The sequence below is a fragment of the Cetorhinus maximus genome, chromosome 1 (genome assembly GCF_964194155.1).
Source record: "Cetorhinus maximus chromosome 1, sCetMax3.hap1.1, whole genome shotgun sequence".
Lineage (NCBI taxonomy): Eukaryota > Metazoa > Chordata > Chondrichthyes > Lamniformes > Cetorhinidae > Cetorhinus > Cetorhinus maximus.
This window is the reverse complement of record NC_135879.1, coordinates 228,406,142-228,428,142: the sequence shown is the minus strand read 5'-3', so window position 1 is coordinate 228,428,142 and position 22,001 is coordinate 228,406,142. Positions and strand designations below refer to the sequence as shown.

General features: G+C 40.4%; 2 protein-coding genes across 2 annotated transcripts in view; one reads left to right on the top strand and one right to left on the bottom strand.

Annotated features, from left to right (window-relative positions):
• The window catches only part of ctnna2 (catenin (cadherin-associated protein), alpha 2), a 1,502,658-nt gene that overhangs the window by 885,877 nt on the left and 594,780 nt on the right, over positions 1–22,001 (bottom strand). The gene's annotated exons all lie outside the window — the stretch shown is intronic.
• Positions 3,325–5,732, top strand: lrrtm1 (leucine rich repeat transmembrane neuronal 1). The gene has a single exon (XM_078560672.1). The coding sequence runs from the start codon at positions 3,796–3,798 to the stop codon at positions 5,371–5,373; it is 1,578 nt and encodes a 525-aa protein (XP_078416798.1). The 5' UTR covers positions 3,325–3,795; the 3' UTR covers positions 5,374–5,732.

Sequence of the window (22,001 nt, the reverse complement as noted above, 5' to 3'; positions counted from 1 at the left end):
AAATTATTCGGGCGAGGCCTGGTCATGAAAATTGCTCGGACCTTACATGGGTTGCATTGGGCAGGCAGAGAGCCCATAATTCCCAAATGATCAAATCACAAAAATGTAATCCCAAATTTCAGCTTGAATTAAAAAAAGGAAGGTTGGATCTTAATGTTAACTGACAAACATCTATCAGAGGCAAAAAGCTTAATAGGTTGGAAAATATTCCCCAAATCAATTATACTGAGACACCTCAGTTGTGGGGCAAAATTATACCTTGGAGTTTTGTATTCGCTGGTCTCTAATCCGAATAGATAAATGGATGGATAAAGAAAGAAATGAAGGACTTACATTTATATAGCACCTTTCACAACCTCAGGATGTCTAGAAACAATTCACAGAAAGTAAAGTATCTTTGAAGTGTACCATGGTTATAATAAAGGGAGGCACTGTATCTTGTTTGCACACCACAGGAGGTCACTAAAAGCAATGAAATAATGACCAGGTAATCTGTTTTAGTGATGTTGGTTGAGGGATAAATAATGGCCGGAACTCTCCTAAACTTGTTTGAATGTTGCCATGGAATCCACATTTTTTTAAATCCACATGGAAGGCAGACTCGGTTTCACATTTCAACATAGAATGCTGCACTACTCCCTCAGTACACCACTGAAGTGTCAGCCTAGATTATGTGCTCAATTCTCTGGAGTGGGTCTTGAACCCACAACCTTCAGACTCAGACATGAGTGTTACCAGCTTCTAAAGAATTGAGGAATGCATCTTAAATGTATTTGCATATTCCTGCATGAAAGAGAAGAAAAACACACATAACACACTGCAGTTCAGCATATCTGGAGAACAAAAACAGAAATATGAGATAAAATATTCCATAACATTTAAGAATATATTTTTTTTGGTGATCTTTAATGTGAAGTAAGTGTGCGTGAAACCCACAGCTGAATGACTTGCTGATATTAGTATCTAGACTCACGGCCATTTGGGTGAGATACTTGATAACTGCTGAGCACCCGCAGAAGTGAATGAATTAACCACTTCAGAAGAGACAAAGAGAAACTGACAATACAAATAAATCAGAACAAACATGAACATTTAATTGTTTTTCTTTTGTGATGAAAGCTTTGATTATTTTGAAGTTTTACATTCTACGCTCATCTCACCATTAGGTAAATTTTAGTTGTTTATTTCATGTTGAGGATTTACATTGCAATAGCCATCCATAATTGAGGTGACATTATAAACTAAGTGAATCAAGTCAGCTCCTGTTTTTTATTCATTCCAACCCCATTAGTGAGCCTTCTGATGTATACTGACAGGCTTGCTTTTTGGCTCCTTCATTAGCAGATGATTCGCATTAAGCAGCTTCCCTTAAAGCACTCATTAGAATAAATTTTTTTGAATGGCTCCAGGAAATATCATTTTATGGTCAGGGATGGGGATTTATGGATTATTTTTTCCATATGGGCTGTTGCTGCCTAACTACAGCAAGATTTGACAATTTCCACTGGGATTGCCACAGCACTTCTCAGTTCACATTCTTGCAGAGTGAGCAGTGTAATGTGCCAGGAAGGGACAGTGAGACAATTATTGGCCCAGATTTTGCAGTCAGCGGCGAAGGGATGGTGCTTGCTACTGACATTGAACAAAGCCTCACACAAAGATGTAGTGGGCTCTAGAGCATCAATTTCCCTTATTCTGACATTGCTTTCAAGGTAATGCTCGCTATTCGGGATCTACGGCATCCAGAAACAGTGCAGTCATCAAGCAGGCCGAGCAACCAATCAGATTGAAGTATTCGCACAGACAGCAAACCAGGAATTAAATTTAAAATTGAAATACCTTTTTCATTATTTTAAAAGTAATGGTATTTTAAAATGGTATTCTGAGGGAATTACACCATATATCTACAATTAGTTTTTTGGTGACAGCGAGATTATTCACCAGTAATTATGATTGAACACACTGTTAGAAACGCTGCTGTGCCTCATTCAATAAGGCTTAACATATTTAATAGCTTTTACAGCAAGAATGGTGCACAACAAATTGAAGTTCATGTCAAATCGCTGATTCTATGTTGATTGCATCTGTGAAGACTGCAACATTGCACCTGGTGGAGGAGAGGGTATCAGTGATTCCCGTGTTCAACTGCACGTGAAGATGCCAGAAGTTGCTGTTTGTTTCACACAGTGATGATGGCGAGGTGAGAGTTTCGCCGTCATTACAACAGCAAACACCGGGCCACTATATTATTGAAGTGCCGCCAGTGGTTTTCACTATGTTGCATGAAGGGGTTAATCCGGGTTTAACAATATTAGCTGAGCCTGAACCAGGGGTGGGGTACGACAGCCAGCAATTAGTAAAGGATGTGCATCATCGAAAGTGTAAGATACATCTGTAATGCACTTTGCGTAAAGACTAATGCACAATGTTACATTCATCAATCCTGAGCCATGCATATTTTACATCAATTGGAAGGTTTCTTCCCCTCCCCCCACCCCCCACCCCCTGCAACAGCTGTTTCTTGCTACGCCGAATTCTGCCTACCACTCCAAGTCCTACCGGAGTGTATTTTCCATTCCTCCATGCAAACGAACGACATAACGCGTTCTGGATGTTGGTGGTAAAGTAAACGCTGTCCGCTGGCTGCTTCATTAAAGCCCTGCTTTATGCCCACCCTTTTCAATCTGCCCATGTTTGACATACCACTGGGAAGTCTGAACGATCATGAGTGGCTTACGACATTCTGTCAACACTCAGCACGTCGGCTTGCTCTCGCAGTGCAGTGCTCTGTTAAAGGGAGGCAAGCCATGCTCCGCGATCCATCTTGCTCTTAGCAGCACCTAAACAAGCGAGAAGTGCACCGGCACCGGCGGCGGCGGCTGGCCAAGCGGACATTACAAAGCTGGCTCCACCGATTAAAGGTCACCCTTTGGTCAGTGGTCATTTCCAATCATGGGACGGTGATTCAGGCTGACGGATCTGAATGGTTCATTCAACAAGGGGGAAAAGGGGGGAGAAAAAGAGAGTTTGGGAAGGTGCCTGAGCAACGCAGCATCGGCTGCAGCCGCTGCAAGAAGAGACGAGAGGATTTATCGACCCCCCTCCCCACCCACCCCCAACCCCCCAACCCCCCCTCCTACCTCCCCCCCCCCCCCCCCCCCAAAAAAAAAGGCACACTCGTGTAAAAAGCCACGAAACTTGCCAGTGTGCTCAAGTCAACTGAGCCCCGACTTGGGGAGCCCTATGGTCTGCCTGATTCTTTGCCGGAGGGGCACAGACCAAGGTACTGATAGTTTGAGAGGGGGAAAAAAGAGGACTGGATTCACCCACACTGGGTTCCTTTATTTTTTACAGTCTAAACTAAGTGTGAACAGACACACACAAAAAACAAAAACGGGTGACTGAATGGAGCCTGTCACTGTGCGGAAAAGGATGGGTAAGATTATTTTCGTTTGAATCCTTTCATTAAAGCAATCTCGTGTCTCCTTGCAGCCTCTACTACAATGAAAAAGATCAATTGATGCTTAGATTTTCTTTTTTTTTTCCCTCCTTTCTTTCAAACTCCCTCATCCTCCACCCTGGATGTCAATGAGGCAGGAGATACACCTGCCCGAGTCAAGAAAAAAAAACCACACACACTTGTCAGCTCCAAAAAAAAAACAAAACAGCAACAGCAACAACAATGATGTAAAAAAAAGTTTGACGATTCGGAAGATTTGATCGGTATAAATTCAAAAGGAGGAAGAGACAAAAAACAAACTCCAAACAAGGGATTGGAGGTTCTAACTCTCGCTAATGGATTTCCTTCTTGTGGGTCTCAGTCTCCAGTGGCTCCTGAGAAAGCCTTCAGCGTCGGTTGTGTGTGTGCTCGGCTTACTGTTGGAAATGCTCCCCGCTGCTGAGAGTGTGTGCGCCGGCCAGTGCCGCTGCGACGGGAAGCTGGTGTACTGCGAGTCCCAGAGCCTGAGCGAGATGCCGCGGAACCTGTCGGGTCTGCAGGGTCTGTCCCTCCGCTACAACAGCCTGTCGGAGCTGCACGCCGACCAGTTTGGCGGCGTGCTGCAGCTCACCTGGCTCTACCTCGATCACAACCACATCTACTCGGTGGACGGCGCTGCCTTCCGGGGGCTGCGCCGGCTCAAGGAGCTGGTGCTCAGCTCCAACAAGATCACCCAGCTGCCCAACGCCACTTTCCGGCCCATGCCGAACCTGCGCCATGTGCAGCTCTCCTACAACAACCTGCAGTCTCTGGAGCCCGATCTCTTCCACGGGCTGCGCAAGCTGCAAACGCTGCACCTGAGGTCCAACGCACTCAAGTCCATCCCGGTTCGAATATTCCAGGACTGCCGGAGCCTCGAGTTTCTGGACGTGGGATACAATCAACTGCAAAGCCTTGCACGGAATGCGTTCGCGGGTTTGTTGAAACTAACTGAACTCCACCTGGAGCACAACGATTTGGTGAAAGTAAACTTTGCACACTTCCCACGGCTCCTTTCCCTGAGAACCCTCTACATGCAGTGGAATAAAGTCAGTATTGTAGTGAATTCTTTGGAGTGGACTTGGAACCACCTAGAAAAATTGGACCTCTCTGGGAATGAGATTGAGTTTATTGAATCTTATGCCTTTGAAGTAGTGCCTAACCTCAAGATACTTCAATTGGATTCAAACCGCCTCACCACCATCGAACAGACAATTCTGGATTCGTGGAAATCTCTAACTAGCATCAGCCTTTCTGGAAACAGCTGGGAATGCAGTCGGAATATATGTGCTTTGGCCACCTGGTTGAGCAGTTTTAAGGGTCGTCATGAAGGCAGCCTGTTGTGTGCCAGCCCTGTGCATACCCAGGGTGAGGAGGTTCTAGATGCCGTGCATGGCTTTCACATATGTGACGACCTGGTCACAAGCACGCTGCCCATTTCAGACATGACCAGTGTGCCAGAAACAGACCAAGGTATGACAGCAATCAGAGATGCTTCCAGCATATATGTCACACAGGATACAACGGGTTTAAAAACCACTGATTTAATCACTGCCACCAGTGTGCTTTCTCATGATCAACAGGAAAATACCATTCAGGTTCACAAAGTAATCACTGGCACCATGGCGTTGCTTTTCTCCTTTCTGATAGTGGTGTTGGTGCTCTATGTCTCATGGAAGTGTTTTCCTGCTGGCCTAAGGCACTTGAGGCAGTGCTTTGTGACACAGCGCCGCAAGCAGAAACAGCAACAAACTATGCATCAGATGGCTGCCATGTCCACACAGGAATACTACGTGGACTACAAACCCAATCATATTGAAGGGGCATTGGTGATCATTAATGATTATGGATCATGTTCGTGTCATCAACAGCCAGCCAGAGAATGTGAAGTGTAATTTTCATTCTACCCCACTGGAAATGCAACAGTTGCTGCTGGACATACTGCAGCTAGAGACTGGCACACATAAAAGGACCACTTTACAATACTGAGTATGAATGAATTACACGTACTGACTCCAACAAGCCCTGCACCGGGGTCTTTCAAAAGTCCAAACAATATTTAAGCTTCAATGCGTCTTTAAAACCTTTCAAATCATCCTCTGTTCGACTGTCATTTGAAATTTGTAAAAGGAAAAAAAATGTATATGTAACTCTTCTCACCAGTTTCTTATGATATTAAATCCACCTGTAAGATCTGGGAATAAGGGAGTTCAAGGCTCGTCAATGATGTAAGTTAATCAATTTTGTAAACTACCCTGATTTAAATAAATATTTTAAAAAATGTTATTTACATTATTTACAGCATCAGAATCAAGAATGACAGCATACCAACATATAGATATATATTATGTATGCGGTGATGGGTGAGAAAAATGCTCTTCCATCTTGCAGCGTGTGATTTATTTTTCCCCTCAATTTATTGCAGTAAAACCCTGCATTTCCTGCAGGGTGATCACAGTACGGCAAAGCCTAAATCACTCTTATTTCCATGTCTGCAACGGGTTAATAATTAAAACTAAACACAGATGTGCATCTGTTAGATTGAGCACACCCTCATCATCTTTCTCTAGGTGTGTGCTACCTGAAACACTGCAGCTTACAGCCAAAGCAGGGCAGATAGTAGTATCTTGCTGCAGTGTGTGGGTCATTTCTATTAATAATTCTGTACCACAAATGTCCACATCTCCCCAGAGGAACAGAATGGCAATAATAAATAAGCAGCTTAACAGAGATACCTGACAAGGAAAGGGAAGTGAAAGGGTAAAATTTGGGTCTTTATTTTTTCTTGAGAAAGGGACTAATTTTTAGTTCATAAATCAGGGCTATTTGTTAACACTGGCAGAAAAATATCAATTATGCATATTATACCGACATCAATGCTTCCCTTTAAAACAGATATTGTTGGTATATCAATTTTAGCTATATATTTAAAACTTTATCTTTTCTAATGTTATTTTTACGAATTGAAAAATATTTTCATCTTTTAAACTACATCACCCCAAAAAGGTCTAGTAACAAAATCCTGACATTTCTTCTCATTAATTTTTCCCTTTTTGAATACAAGTTTTTCACATAACTTCATGAATATGAGATAATTTCAACCCCTTTGCGATGGAAAAGGTTAAATCCATCTGTGCATGCTGTGTACATTCTACATGTCTTTTTCCTCACTTTTTTGTTTTCTTCCATTTCCTTTCTCCATCTTATAATCCCCTTTTAACTTTATTTCTTTATTCTTGATCGTTCTGTGCCCTTCTCATTTGAAATCCTCTTGTTTCCCACTAGCTTCAAAATGCCAAAAGTTCTAATTCCTGAAGCCAATCTCTTCTTCCTTTCAGGGCTGAAGGCACTCAGAATGCTAGTAGTAATTTCTCCGACACCTCTCTACATTGAGATGTCAATTATATTCTCAGTTCCAGTTGCTACAGTGAAATTGTAAGCAACTAGCAGCAACATAACGTGCCAGGGAGCCAAACAGCAAAAGAAATGTACTCCAAAATGGCTGCAACTTAATTCTGGAGCCAAAGTTGGTGCCGGCTCAGTTCCAGTCTTTATAATATTCTGCATTAGCACATTGGTTCCTCTGTCGTGATCTTGCAGCATGGCATTATTATTATGCTTTACTCCCGAAATTGACTTTTTAAAGCCTCACCCCTATCTCCTTCCCCTTTGGTTCCTTAGTTACTTGTCTAAAAGAATATTTCAATGAACTCTCCATTAAGTGCTTTTTGTCTGCATTGTCTTTCTCCCCCCATATTTTCTAATACTTTCATTGTTGCTTCTGTTTCTTGGCCACCATCCATTGTCCTCTTAGCACTTAGGCATGCCAATTCTGCTACACTGTATGAACCATGGAGCTGCCAGCTTTAAGAATTACTAATAGATAGCCTTCATAACTGACACAGTTTAAGTAGACCTGCAGAATAAAGCATTGGTGATAGTCTAAATATGTTGAGATAGCAGCACAACTGATTTTAAAAAAAATTTCTTACAAAATTCAGCTAAAATTCCATGCCTCACAGACCAGTCTAAATGAAGGTGTTATGAAAGCTATCGTTGAAGAAAATCTCAATACCGGCATCTACTGGTGATTGCCTTCCTTGCTGGCATTCAAATATTCATTGCTAATTTACTTCCTCTTTCTGTTCAGTCTGCCATCGTTTATAGCATCTGCATTTCACTATCTGTTATTCACTTGTGATGAATTGCACCACAATATAAAGGCTGACAAACAAGGCAAAAAAATTCAAATCACACAAATGAGCTAGCCTGAAGATCAAATCTGAGTTTACTAAGCCTCAAAAACACTTTAGCAAAGAGCTTTGTTAAAGTGAAGCTCTTAGAAAATTATATTACATTTAATTTCAAAAAGGTCTACCTCATCCACACTGCTGCCCCAGCTCCCCACCCCCACACACAATTTATTTGTTTTGGTTCTACAGAACAGAGAGAGAAAATAATCACTGAGGCACAGGCATCAGCAGAGAAACTGCAATGGCGAAGGTGATGGACATGCATTTTAGAAAACAAACTTGCCTTTGCGGAGCAACAGTAAAGGTATAAACAGTAGATTTGTAGCCTCCTGCAAAGCTAATTTATTAATACGTTGTAAACATTTATTTCCTCCTACCGACAGGAGATAGGATTTGGTAAAGCAATTTGCTTTACGAGAGAGAAGGAATTAGTTTCAGCAAGGACACTTTCTTTTCACCCTCTAGTGCTCGCCTTGAGAAAATTGCTGAACTCTCCAAGGGCAACCACAAGCATTACTATCACTTGCCACTGCAGGCCCTGAGAGTAGTGGAGGCAGATGAGTGTTAAGAAGCATGGATCCGTTTCTAATACACAAAAATACAGATATCACATTACCCATGGGAAGACTTAATATCCATTGTTTTTTAATATCAATAGCCATTCTTATTTCCTTTGAATTATTTTATTTTTCAAGCCTTAACAATTCAAAGTGATAAACATAGTAGCTTGAAACTGTTTTTGCTCTCCATGAAGCTGGGCTTGGTTCCTTTCTTAAAAAACTTGAAATATAGTACGTGCAACATCCAACAATTACTCAAACCTACTGAATGTTACAAGGGTGTTTACTGCTGAACTCTCAACATTTTTACCCCAAAACTATTAAACAACAAAGATCTGCACCGGTGATGGAATCTACGACCTATAAACATTGTCTCAATTTTTCAAGCTCATTCTTTTAGGTCAGAAAAAAAAAATCTTGAAATATACAGCAAGAATTTCTTTAAGGCAAACCAAAATGCTAGGAATTCAACAGCAGGTTTATCATCATCTCAAAGATAAATGATTCAGGCCAAGCTGTTCATCAGAATGCCAGTTCTGAAGTATGCCATATCTGAATAATCACACCTTCCAGGTTTGACCCTTACAGATCAAATAGGTTCCAAGATGCAGTCCATATCCAAAGGTAGTTAATCTCAACCAGAATGTTGGTGGAGATGCCGCAAGTGGCTTTAGTACCCTTGAGTCAGACAGAGGGGGGAAAGGGAGATATAATTGGGCGGGCTCCCTGCTCCTGATCTTCCCAGTAAACTTCCCTGAAAGTCTGATAATGTGTCTGAATATTGGGCTGGGATGGGATGTGATGCCCTCCGTAGTTAAATAGTCCAACCTGCACAATTCTTATAGGGGTAATGAATACTTGAGTGAGGGACTGTAAGGCAATGGACACCTGTAGTACTGTATGTAATTAAACTGTTAACACCTTTAAGAGTGATGAATAAAATGACAAAATTTTTCCATGTGCCTGCTGGCTTCATTAGACGGCATAATGAAGCTGAAACTGGCCCTATTTTTGCAACAAAGTGATTAAATAACATGCCTTTTATGGGATTGATTTTTACTAGAAAACATTAGCACAGAGATTCAATCAGGGAACAATCAGGAATTAAATCAAACGTCGATAGTAAAGTATAGGGAAAATCAGTGCAATTATACAAGGTAAACTTGAACTCTGCTTAGGTTAACTTGGAATCATTAATTTTTATAAACTGACATCTTACATTCCTCCTAAATATTGTTTAGACATAGTGATTGCATCATTTAAGCTCCTACGTACATAATATATTTCATTTAAGTAAGCTTGGACTGTGCTATATGAGAGGCAGCACCATAAATAAAAAGCATGAGTGTTCAGTTTCATTGCCTCTGCCGGGTGGAGACTGGATGGTAACATTCTGAAATCTGGGGTTGAGTCTCTGACCTTACAGATTCATTCCTGCTCCCAACTCAATTTCTTACCATTTCCAAATGGTTTTGGAAGTAGGTGGCATTTCTTTGGTGTCCGACAACGTATATGGGTGCAATTTTGTGTTAGTTTGAGTGTTCTGTGGACTGCTGATTTGTACTAGGTGTATTGTGGCCTAATCAGTAGTCTTTACAGAAACAGCTGCAGGCCCCTCACAAAAACTATTGTCTTAAATTGTTTTTGTGTGGTCAGGGGGAACATGAAAGCTCCCCCTGGTCTGAAACAAAATCATCCTACTTACTGCTGGTCCTCCTCTGCTCTGCTCTTACAATTGTGTGTCCCCTACTCAACCACTTCAGCTCCAACTTGCTCAGAGGAAGAGCTGTTAGATTGTCCCTAATCCAAATGACAAGCTGCCTGTGAACTTCTGGTTCACTGCTTGTGGCTCACCAATCTGATGTTAATGAAGTAAAAACAGAAACTGTTGGATATACTCAGCAGGTCAGGCAGCATTTATGGAGAAAGAGGGTTAATGTTTTAGAGCCCTGTCCATATCATCCCATCTCTGTGCTTCTATAATTGTGTCTCTGCTTTTGGACCAGATGAAAACAGTTCAGTGCATCACTATTGTCTCTGGATGAAATTTTCAGCAGAACACCTTGATCTCTCTCCCTCAGTCCTATCCCGGCACACTTCCACTTTTAAATGTGTGCCTCTGAGTCCCTTATTCTGTTTACTTCATATTTAATTTTTTAATTGCTCCCAGCATCCTCTATTGTTCCCTCTTCCCCAAGGTCTAATTCCAAACTGAGATAATAACCGGAGGAAAGTCGCTGCTACTAATCCTACTGAGACCAGCTTTGACCCGTGACTCGTTTACATCATAAGAGCAATGGTGCCACCTAGTGACTTCCTCTACTAACTGTTTACAGTGAGAAAAGCTTCAGTTTGTAAGTTAACTAAATACAGAATGTAAATTTTAAACAAATAATGCAGTCTTTACTTAATAATATGGCAAATAAATGAGTTTTAGATCTCAATTTTTATCAACTATTCTGTTCTTACTAATTTTGAAGTACTGTACCATCTTAATGGCATAAAAGGTTAGTGAACTAATCTTTACAAAAGGGGCCTAGACCTCTTCCCAGGACCACCCAATTATAAATAGTCATGTGATTTGAAACTACTTTGGCATCCTGGCAGCCTAGCTGTTGCCATGGCAGTACAGCCAATGTCCATAACAAAAGCTTCTTTCTCTCTCCTTTTTGTTTATTATGGTCAATCTGTGGAGCCATATCACATTCAGAAATACTGAGAACAAATCAGAATCTTATCAACCAAGTGAGAAAAATTGCAAACACCATATCAATGAGGCTTATATGGTCTTCAATGTAGACATGCTTTGTTTTTTTTTACCTAATACCCCTCTTTCTGAGTACTGTATAAAATAACTTTGTTTTCATTTTGCCCATTTACACTGCAAAGTGGACCCACCACCTTGGTATGTGAAACATTGTAAATGCACAGTTGTTCAGAAGTCACTAATGTGACTTTAGGTGAGCAATCCTGGTGCATATACAGTTAGTGCACCGTCATGTTTGCACTGAGATGTCAGAAATGCAGGGTCATCCTGCTCAGGTAGTTTATACTCAACCTCCCTGTGATTAAATCCATGGACCGGCCCATGTGTCATCACTTGCACCCAGGTGTCACAGAGTCAGTCCAGCAGATACTGCTGCTATGCAGGGTTTGAGTGCTTCTGACAGCAGTGGTGTCAAATCATTTAGAACTAAAAGGGTTTGTTACCTTGAGGGGTAATTCCACGTTGAAAATTAAACAGGTTCTCAGCCAACATTCCTGTGTGTGGTGGAAGTGAAGGAAGAACTGACACCTGTGCAGAATTGTCGGCATGGCATACATACAAGAGAAACCCAGCAGTGATATGAACCTGCACTCCAGATAAGTGTCAGGGAGGAAATCATCTAGTCACCAACACTGCTATTTTTTTCCCTTAATTACTGTTTCCTCCATCTTTTAATAAAGAGATTATTATTTTGTTTCACTTTGAACCATCAGAAAATATCTGACAGTCTCTGCCTAATAGACCGTGCATATGAACAGAACTTGCAAAGATCGTATGGCGCTTTCCCAAGTGAAATATAAAAAAAAACACTTTTGCCCAGACATTCTACATTCCATTTAGTTCCAGCTTCAATGCTCGGTGTCACAGTAATTACGGAAGCTCTGTCTCAGAGTTACTGTTCACAAAAGGTGCTGCATGTCAGCATACGAAGCACGGCCTGTGCACGTGTTTATTAATGATTTTTGAGCTCCGCAAGTAAAATGTTTGTCCATTTAAAAAGACAGTGGATGTTCGGCGCAATTCCATTAAAACAAACTCTAAAAAAAAAGAGACCTTTGCCGTGTACATCAGAAACTGCAGTTTTACATCATGATAATGAAGCAGGAGATGACCTCTGGGCTATTAAAGTGTATGGTCATTAAAATAAATGCAGTTTTCCGTGTTGAAGTTTCCGCCCCATTCATAATGAGCAAGGTAGCAGAGCGTTGTGCACAGCCATACTCTTTAAGCAGGGCAAGGCACATACATATTGATTGGGTTCAGAAGCCTGGAACACCACCTTAAAACCTGCTGGTGTAAGATCAGAAAATATCTGAAATGCTAGATTCCTGGGCATCCTTTTCTCTGTAGGGTTGAAGAAGTTTCAGAATACATTTTTGAGTAAGAAAGTCCCTCCCTGCCAAAATAATGTTGGTTAAAAGCTACTTAGGAGAATAGTTAAAAGAGCAGACAATAACTTGGATAGCATTGACAACACAATATATAAAAGAGCTATAAATTCAAATATTAAAAGACACACCATCACCTACTATTGCCTGCAAGATAGAAAACAGTAAAATAGGCTCTTTTAATGTCATTGTTCATTTTCTATTATCTCATTTACTATTAGAAAGGAACATTGGATTTATGTGTGAATAACTTGAATCTGAATTCTACCTCTGACAACAGTCTCTACCCAACCACTTACCTTTGGGATGAAATCCTCTGAATGGCATATGCTAAAATGCAATGGAAGTGCTATACTCTGGATCAGAGGTAACTATGGACAGTTAATAATATTATGACACCATCAAATATGCATTTTTAAAACCCAAGATAACCTAAATTCTTTAAAACAGATTTTATTTTCTGGACTCATGCAACAGAGTCAAAAGACAGTGCTTTCAGGACAGTGAACCAACTCTGTGGCAGAAACAGCTGTGTGTGACAAGTAGCCATTTTCCCCTACCTGTCAGCTCCAGATATCAATATATACACATATCACAGAATCACACAGTGCAAAAGAGGCCCTTCGGCCCATCAAGTCTGCACCGACACGTGAGAAACACCTGACCTACCTACCTAATCCCATTTGGTTAATCCCACTTGGCCCATAGCCTTGAGTTCCAGGATTTTGACCCAGTGACAGTGATGGTGAGTGACTTGGAGGGGAACTTCCAGGTGGTGATGTTCCCATCTTTCTGCTGCCTTTGTCCTTCTAGATGGTAGTGGTCATGGGTTTATATATATGAACCCAACTCAGGTCAGAACCTTAAAGTTGGTGATTGTCATTAAAAGCATATGCAAGATATTCCCAAATTCCACATGCTAAAAAAATACCTGGCATTGTCTTTCTTCAGTAATCTGCCGTGCACAGGTTTTTTTCACAATTCATCCACTGCATGAGAACTAGTTAGAGAAATCTTAAGTATGCAGCATATATAGAAAAGTTATTGAGCACATACATGAGGAAAAGCTTTTTTACGCAGTGATTGGTTAGGATCTAGAATGCATTGCCTGACAAGGTGAGTGCGTTGAGTCTTTCAAAACAAATTTGAATCATTATATGATTTAAAAAAAATTGCAGGGTTATGGAATAAAGGCAGGTGACTGGCACTTGGTGAATTATTCTTTCAACACAGACATGACGGCTGAATGGTCTCCTTCTCTGCAGTGTTATTTTTCTGAAAAGGGACAATTTTCAGTCATCAAGGCAGTGCTTATGAACACTGCAGAACAACAGCAACTTGCATTTATATAGCACCTTTAACGTGGTGACGAGTTCCGAACAGCACAGGAGCTTTCTGGCATATTTCAGTACAATTTTCATACCAGTTAATATGGCCTCTGAACATCCTGGCCTGGGTTAATAATCAGTCATTATACATAAGACCTTACTACTTCTACTGATGCAGCAGCTTCAACTACCTCGACCTTTTTATTGCCTCTTCAACATCGAGGAACATCTCAAAATGTTTCACAGAGGACAAAAAGAGAAACTGAGCATAAGAGACTGAAATGCAAGGACCAAAGTGGTTTGCAAGGGCAGAGGATTTGAGGGTGGATTTTCCAAGGGTGATAATTGTTGTTTTGAAAAAGAGGACAAGGAATCATTTGCAGCATCAGCCAGATTGGAAGGCAGCTGGTTGTTCATCACAAAAATCCGATCATGATTCAAACCTAGGTCTCAGGGAGAAGAAGCATTATTGCTAACCCACTGCCTCAATGATTTGGCTATTATTTCAAACCTGCTCCTTATATCTTTCACACAGCCTACTTTGTAAGTCTGATTTTGAGTTGGTTTGAATTCTTTTTAATGATGTGTCGATGCATATTATTTTTGTGTTTCCCTTTTATTCCCTGAGCCATACATCATTTTTTTTTTATCCATTCGTGAGATGTGGGCATCGCTGGCTAGGCCAGCAATTATTGCCCATCCCTAATTACCCTTGTTCAGAGGGCATTTTTAAGAGTCAAGGGTCTGGAGTCACATATAGGCCAGACAAGGTAAGAACAGCAGATTTCCTTCCCTAAAGGGCATTAATGAATCAGGTGGGTTTTTATGACAATCGACATTGGTTTCAGTCATGCCATGGTGGGATTTGAATCCGGGTCCCCGAAGCATTACCCTGGGTCTCTGGTTCACCAGTGACAATACCACTATGCCCACTATGCCACCACCTCCTCATGATGGAAATCTGCTTCTTGGCTTCTGCCAGTGCTGTCTGTTGTCCAGTTCGGGGAAAGTGCCAGGAATGAGGTTTTCCTCTGCTCAACATGTCATGATAATTCTACAAATAACATTATGAATGTGAAACTATACATGGCCATTCTCAAGGCCTAGAACATTTGTTATCAATACACAGACTGGCAATTAATTTCCATCGCCCATCTTTCAGTTGGTGCTTTATTCTAAGGATCTGTTTGCTTGTTTAGGTGGACATTAGAAATCCCTTATGTCTCAGCAGCTCTAGGTTAAAGGTGAGATAAATTAGTCAGGATCCCCATTCCTGATCAGGATCTGAAGTTGTACTTGTCCTCCCATCCCTCACATTCAAGGTATCCACTGCCAATTATTATCTGGCATGCACATGAAGAATTGCCATTTGGCCAGGTGAGGGTGACAGATAGTTGTTAACCATCTCCCACTAAGGCATCAACTGCCTTGGGCCAAGATGACAGGAAAGAAAATATGGGAATAGAAACTCTGGCAGAAATTATGATCAATGTTTAATGCACACATATCAAATCCCCTCTGTGCTATTTTAACACACCACTTATTGGTTTATTTTAGGTTAAAATAAAAAAAAAAATAGGAGAGTAGGGAATTTAATATAATATTTGTATTGGAACAGCACCAATCAGCATGTTCACTCTGGAGCTATCAATGTTAAAATTTATGCAAAAGCAAAATGCCGCAGATGCTGAAAATCTGAAATAAATAACAGAGAATGCTGCAAATACTGTACAGGTCAGGCTGCGTCTGTGGAGAAAGAAATACAATTAGTCCTTCAGATTGAATTAGCTTTTTCAGGCTGCCTGTCCTGCTGAGTATTTACAGCATTTTCTGTTTTTGTTTATTATCAATGTTGAAACCTACTCTGGTTTAAAGAATGAAGACCATCAATTCAAAGTCTGAGTTTACTGGTTTGTCATTCACTATCCTACTAAGCAAACACTTTCATCACACAGATTCTATGAGAGGACATTGATCAACGTTTCTTCATCATTATTCATTTGCTCAAACATAAAAACAGAAATATCATTACAAAAACAAGTAATACATCAGAATTCCCTGGAGCCTGTATCTATTACTGATTATTCATGTTTTATTCTGTAATAAATCAATGTATGATTACATTATGTGAGAGGGGTGTTTCAAGTGGCAAGAACAATACATTTTTCTTGAAGGGCTTTTGTTCCCCTAGTGACGCAGTTATGGCCTTTGGTCATTGTTAATCAAAATTTGCTTTTGCGCTCAAAATAACTTGTATTATAATATCTAGATGATATTGGAATACCGGCTGAAAATCAGCTACACAGCTCACTTGTGACTTTGGCATCATGTTCAGATATAATTTCCATTACATATTTAGTTGCCTTTATTGTACATATACACAATGTTGAACATTAAAGCAAGATCCTAATCCCATGAGCTTTAACTCATTCCACTATTGCAACATTCTGAATGGAATGGAGCACAGAAAAGAAGTCTAAACTAGCACCATGAAAGCTTACATGAATAGTATTTATTTCACAAATTGAAAACAGGGAATGAGTTCCTGTTACCAGTCGGGCTGAGGCTATAACTTATACTTATTTATAGAATATATACACAAACTCTAACATCACACAGCAACAGATTTAACCTAGCTTAAAAGCTAGTAATAAAAATATGCAACATTTTGGTGGTTGTACATGGATTAATTTTGCATTTTAATCCTCACACCGAGTGATGGAGAGAGGTATTCAGCAGTTCACAGTCTAAAGGAGAATACTGTAAACACCATCACTCCAAAATAAAACAAATAAAACATGAAATAAAAACTATCAACAACTTGTTTTTAGGGAGGGGGACATTTTATCTTAAATATAGAACAATTTCAACTGCATCATTAGTAAGTACATTTTAAAAACATTTAAAGTGTCATGGCTCTCTCTCCTTTAATTTCTGCTTCAAATACAGAATTCCTCCCAAGTACAAAGATAGGTTGTATAGGTATAATAATGGCGAGCAGCATTTTCTGTTTGCTAAAGAGAGACATGGGGTTCAAACTCAAATGTGTAATACAAATTTGAGATACTGGAACCATTTCCACTGAAGCAGAGAAGACTAAGAGGAGATTGTTAGCTTTTATATCAAGGGGGCTGGAATCCAAAGGGGTTGTAGTTATGCTACAGTTGTATAAAAGGGAGACGGTGACATAGTGGTGATGTCACTGGATTAGTAATCCAGAGGGCCAGCTAATGCTCTGGGCACATAGATTCAAAAGCACCCAATGCAGCTGCAGGAATTTAACTTCAAGTAATAAAACATCTGGAATTGAAAGCTTGTCTCAGTAATGGCGATCATGAAACTATCATCGATTGTAGTAAAAACCCATCTGGTTCACTAATGTCCTTCAGAGAAGAAAATCTACTGTCCTTACCTGGTCTGGCCGACATGTGACTCCAGATCCTCCAAATTCTTAACTGCCCTCTGAAATGGCCTAGCAAGCCACTCAGTTCACAGCAATTAGAGATGGGCAACAAATGCTAGCCTTGCCAGTGATGCCCACGTCCCATGAAAGAATTTTTAAAAAAACTGGTTAGACAACATCTGGACCATTGCATTCAGTTCTCTGCAGAGCACTCCAGGAAGGATATACTGGCCTTGGCAAAGGTGCAGGACAAATTCATGAGAAATGACACCAGGGCTAAAAATGTTCAATGATGGGGGCAGGTTGCACAGATTAGACCTATATTCCGTGAATATAGAAAAGCGAGGGGTAACCTAATTGAGGGTTTTCTTTATCCGTTAATGGGATGTAGGCGTCTCTGGTAAAGTCAGCATTCATTGTCCATCCATAACTGAGGGAGGATGATAAACTCGTGTGCGTATTCATGCCGGGAAAGATTCCCCACCCATTCATGAAGCAAGTTCAGCAGCAGCTGGGCAAGACGACAAATATTGGGAATCACCTCCCCAGTCACAAAACCAACCGCATAGTGTTCTGGGATGGTCCCAGTCCCAAAACCAAATGGGTCCATCTGTATTTGCATCAACCTGACACAGCTCAATAAAGCCATAGCCAGGGAAGTAGATCCCATGTCCTCATTGGATGAAAGCCTGACTAAACTCTCGAAGCGCATAGTATTTTCAAAGCTGGATGCCAACAGCAGCTTTTGGAAACTTCCCCTTGACGAAGAGTGCAGACTGCTGACCACATTCGTTACCCACTTCGGCAAATTCAGTTTTAACCACCTGCTGTTTGGAATCACTTCAGTGCCAGAAATATTTCAACATATGATGTCGACCATTTTGTAGCACCTACTGGGGGTTACTTACCACATGGAGATGTATTGGTTCAAAATACAACAGTGGAGGAACATGACAAGACTCACAGCAGTCTAAGGGCACCTGCAGGAAGCAGGGCTGACGCAGAATGAGAAATGTGAGTTCTCCAAAACATCAATTCGGTTCCTGGGCCACGTTCTCAGCAATAATGGCATCACATTGGACCCAAAGAAAACTAAAGCTATCAGCGAGTTCCCAATCCATCCTCGATTCCAGACCTCCAGCGAGTCTTGAGGATGGTGAACCAGCTGGCAACATTTTTACCAAATTTGGCACAGGTCACAGAATCTTTGAGGCATGTGGCTTAAGAAAGATCAGGTATGGTGCTGGGACTCACATCAAGAGCAAGCATTCGCTCGCATCAAAGTGGTGCTGCTCTCCAATGACATCCTGGCCCACTACCACCCATATCTGCCCACCACGACCCATACCTGCCCACCACCATAGCAGCAGATGCTTCATCCACAGTCATTGCAAGGAACGACTGGGTTGGTTCAATCATGTGACAGGTGCAGAGGCCTGATTGGAAAAGTTCAAAATGTAAATTTGTGAGAAAGTTAGGCACAGATTTGGAAGATGACAATATGTTCAATAATTTTGGACAGGGAAGGGAGGTTGAAGATGGGTTGGTGGTTTGCATGTACAGAGGGGTCAACACTGGTTTTTATAAGGAGTTATGCAATTATTTGCAGGGTCAAATAACTGGGGTGCATTCAATTACCATAAGACAACATAGTTGCTGCCTGGCAATGACATGTATGATCATTTGTAACTGGTTAACGTGAAATGGTGGCCTTTCCTCTCCCTAGCTCAGGAATGCTAAGGCTACCTGTACAGTCTCTAACATCATCTCCATTCAGACTCATTCAACACAAAGCAAGGATGAACCAGAAATCTTCATGGTGTATATGGCCCAGCACCACATCAGATTTAATTACTGAACCAACAGAAAAGCTTAAAGGCATGGCTGAAGCACATTCACTAAGTTGCCACTAGTGAGTTATCTAGTCAGTGTCGTTGTGGATGTGGTACATTCACACGATCAATTCTTCACCTATTTAATCCTGGGACTGCCTTATTTACTTGTTATTAAAAAGGTATCAAGCAATGAGACAAATATACATAAACTAATTCAAATGCATCTCTTCTCCTTCTAGAGTTTGTGCAGTAAATTAGGAAATTGCCTTGTATTTCAGTCAGACATATGTGGGCAACAGGACAACTCTTAATGCAAATAAATCTAATCTCTTTAGGTCAAGTTGCATTTTCAGGTCAAGATGAATCCAGAACTGGTAGCACACTGCTTTGTGCACTACCTTCAAGTAGCTTCACAGAATGAAAAGCAGAAAAATGTTTTTTTTTTCCCCAGGGTATTCCATAATCCATCATCTTTTACCTACTTCTATCTTACATTTACAAGAAAAATATAACTAGAACCTGTATGTCAGCAGAAAACACACTGCAAGCTTCTATTATTTTATTGTTCAGCGATTATTTCATCAGCCTTAGCTGAACACATTTATTTTTACTCAACATGACCTTGAGAAATCTGCCTTAAAAATCCTCAACCTCCTCAGTAAATGATAACATAGGTATCACTCATACATTCTTTAACTAAAATTATGACTTATGACCAATAAAAGCATCAGTAATTCTCCAGAGCCTTAAAGCAGTATCGGAGCATTTGCGTTTTATGTCATTGTATTTTTCCCGATTCAAGCCTTTGAGAAAGATAAATGTATCATATTCTTTGTAACTCTTTCAGTTCCAGTGAACTGTGTTACACAGATAGAAGAGCCTTTATTAACACAGTGGGATTTGCAGGCTCCACACTGCACTATCTCACTAAAGACAAGGTGATAGCGTAGGTGATATCCATGCAAGATTATTAAAAGCTGCTATAGGCAAGAAGGGGGTAGGTCTTGGAGAGCAGTGCTAGGAAGCATCAAATTACTTTGTGGTTGCCCCGCTGAGACTGGTGAATAAGATTCTATTTGAGGCACTCAGATTCGCTGTGTCCCAGCGCACAATTGTGATGCTCTCAAAAATGACTGAGGATTATTACCGATATCATGGTTTTCGGGGGCATCTTAGGACTGTTCCAAACATTGCACACTGGAATGCAAGCAGAAATAAAGAAGATGGGCTATGGCCATTTGTAGTTTTACATAAAATGGTGGAATATTTTAACTTGGGAAACCTATTTATGTTGTTCTCATCAATTTTTGTAAGGTATTTGAATTAGTGCTTCATGCAGTAATCAGGAAGAAGCTTAAAACTTAGGAGTAGATAGAATTTCAGATTTTAACTGGTATGTATGCTCTAACTCCAAGGGTAGATGAAAGAAGAACAAAACAAATAGATAAATGTCATAATATTCATTTGATTATATATGTACTTCGTCATTAAAATGTTGCAAGGCATCACAAAAGTGATTTGTAGTATTGGAGCCAGGCACTTCTGAAAACTTTTCAATTATATTGTATTGTTGATGGACACAGGCAGAGATTTCATGTATTGCACTCACTATTTGAACAATGTATGAACAAGTGGTAGTGACTCCAAAAGTAGCACTATGTTTTTACAAAATTCAAGAAAACACCAAATAGATTTAGTGGAAGATACAAGGGGAAGCTATCGCAATTCTTGATTCATATCAGCATCACAAACATGCCAAATTTGCCCTGTAACAGTTGGCTGCACGGAGATGAAGTGAAAGGCTCTTTCATGTTCATGGTCATTCTTCAGTGATAACAAAGTTATGGAAGGTTAAGTTGCAATATATAAATTGCGTTCAAACCATTATTCTTCATGGTTTGATCTTCTAGGGAAAGAAAGAAAAGTAAGAGGGGTCCTTGTTAAACCAACCAATCACTGGAATACCTAAGGCATGAATCAATGTCATGATTCTTTGCCAAACCACTTTACACAAGGATCTAAATGAAGCAGCTAGTTTTGAGTAAATCTAGCATGCAGCACTGGACATGGGATGTCTGAAGTATCAAGGTAGATAGCACATTGCAAGCTCTGTGTAAGTCCTTCTATCATGCAGAACAGAGGTCTATCATGTAAAAATCATACAATTTAAAAGAGAAATATTCAAACACAGTAACAACTAATGAAAATGGTTCAAGCAAGTGGTTGGACGGCACCTCTGAGAACAAAAAGAGGAACATCTTCAAACTAATAATGCAAAGCATACATATAACTAAAACCTACAAACCCAGGCTAAGCAAAAGAATCCTGAATTAATTAATAAAAGAGAAATAAAGAAGAAAATCAATGTCTATAAAACCTGGAGGAAAGAAGAGAAAGGGATTCACAGGGATGAATACAGGAATGCAGAAGCAAATTAAAAGGGTGATCGGCAGGAAGACTCTGTCAAAAAAAAACATAGCAGCAGAAGCTAAATACAAATTGAGTCCAATAGTTTAAGTATTCCAGAGGCCTGGACCAATGATCTGGGGATACAAGTTCAAATCCTGCCATGACAGTTGAGGAATTGAAATTCAGTTAATTAATTAAACAAATCTGGAATAAAAAGCTTGCATCAGTAATGGTGACCATGAAACTACCAGATTTCCATACAAACCCATCTGGTTCCCGAGTGCCCTTTAGGGAAGGAAATCTAACATCCTTACATCTGGGCTATATGTGACTCCAGGCCCACAGCCATGTGGTTGACTCTTTACTGCCTAGCAAACTACTTAGTAGTATCAAAACAGCTACAAAAAGTATAAGGATAAAACTGGATGGACACCTAACTTCAACTTGACATCAGAAAAAGCACATTTAGCCCAGTCAATCCTGCAAAGTCTTCCTCTTCAACTTCTGGACATATGTCAAAAATTGGGAGAGCTGTCCCACAGACTAGACATGCAACATGCATAGTCTTACTCACAGAATC

Coding starts and splice junctions, on each gene's coding strand:
- lrrtm1 (XM_078560672.1), top strand. CDS start 3,796: ATGGATTTCCTTCTTGTGGGTCTCAGTCTCCAGTGGCTCCTGAGAAAG.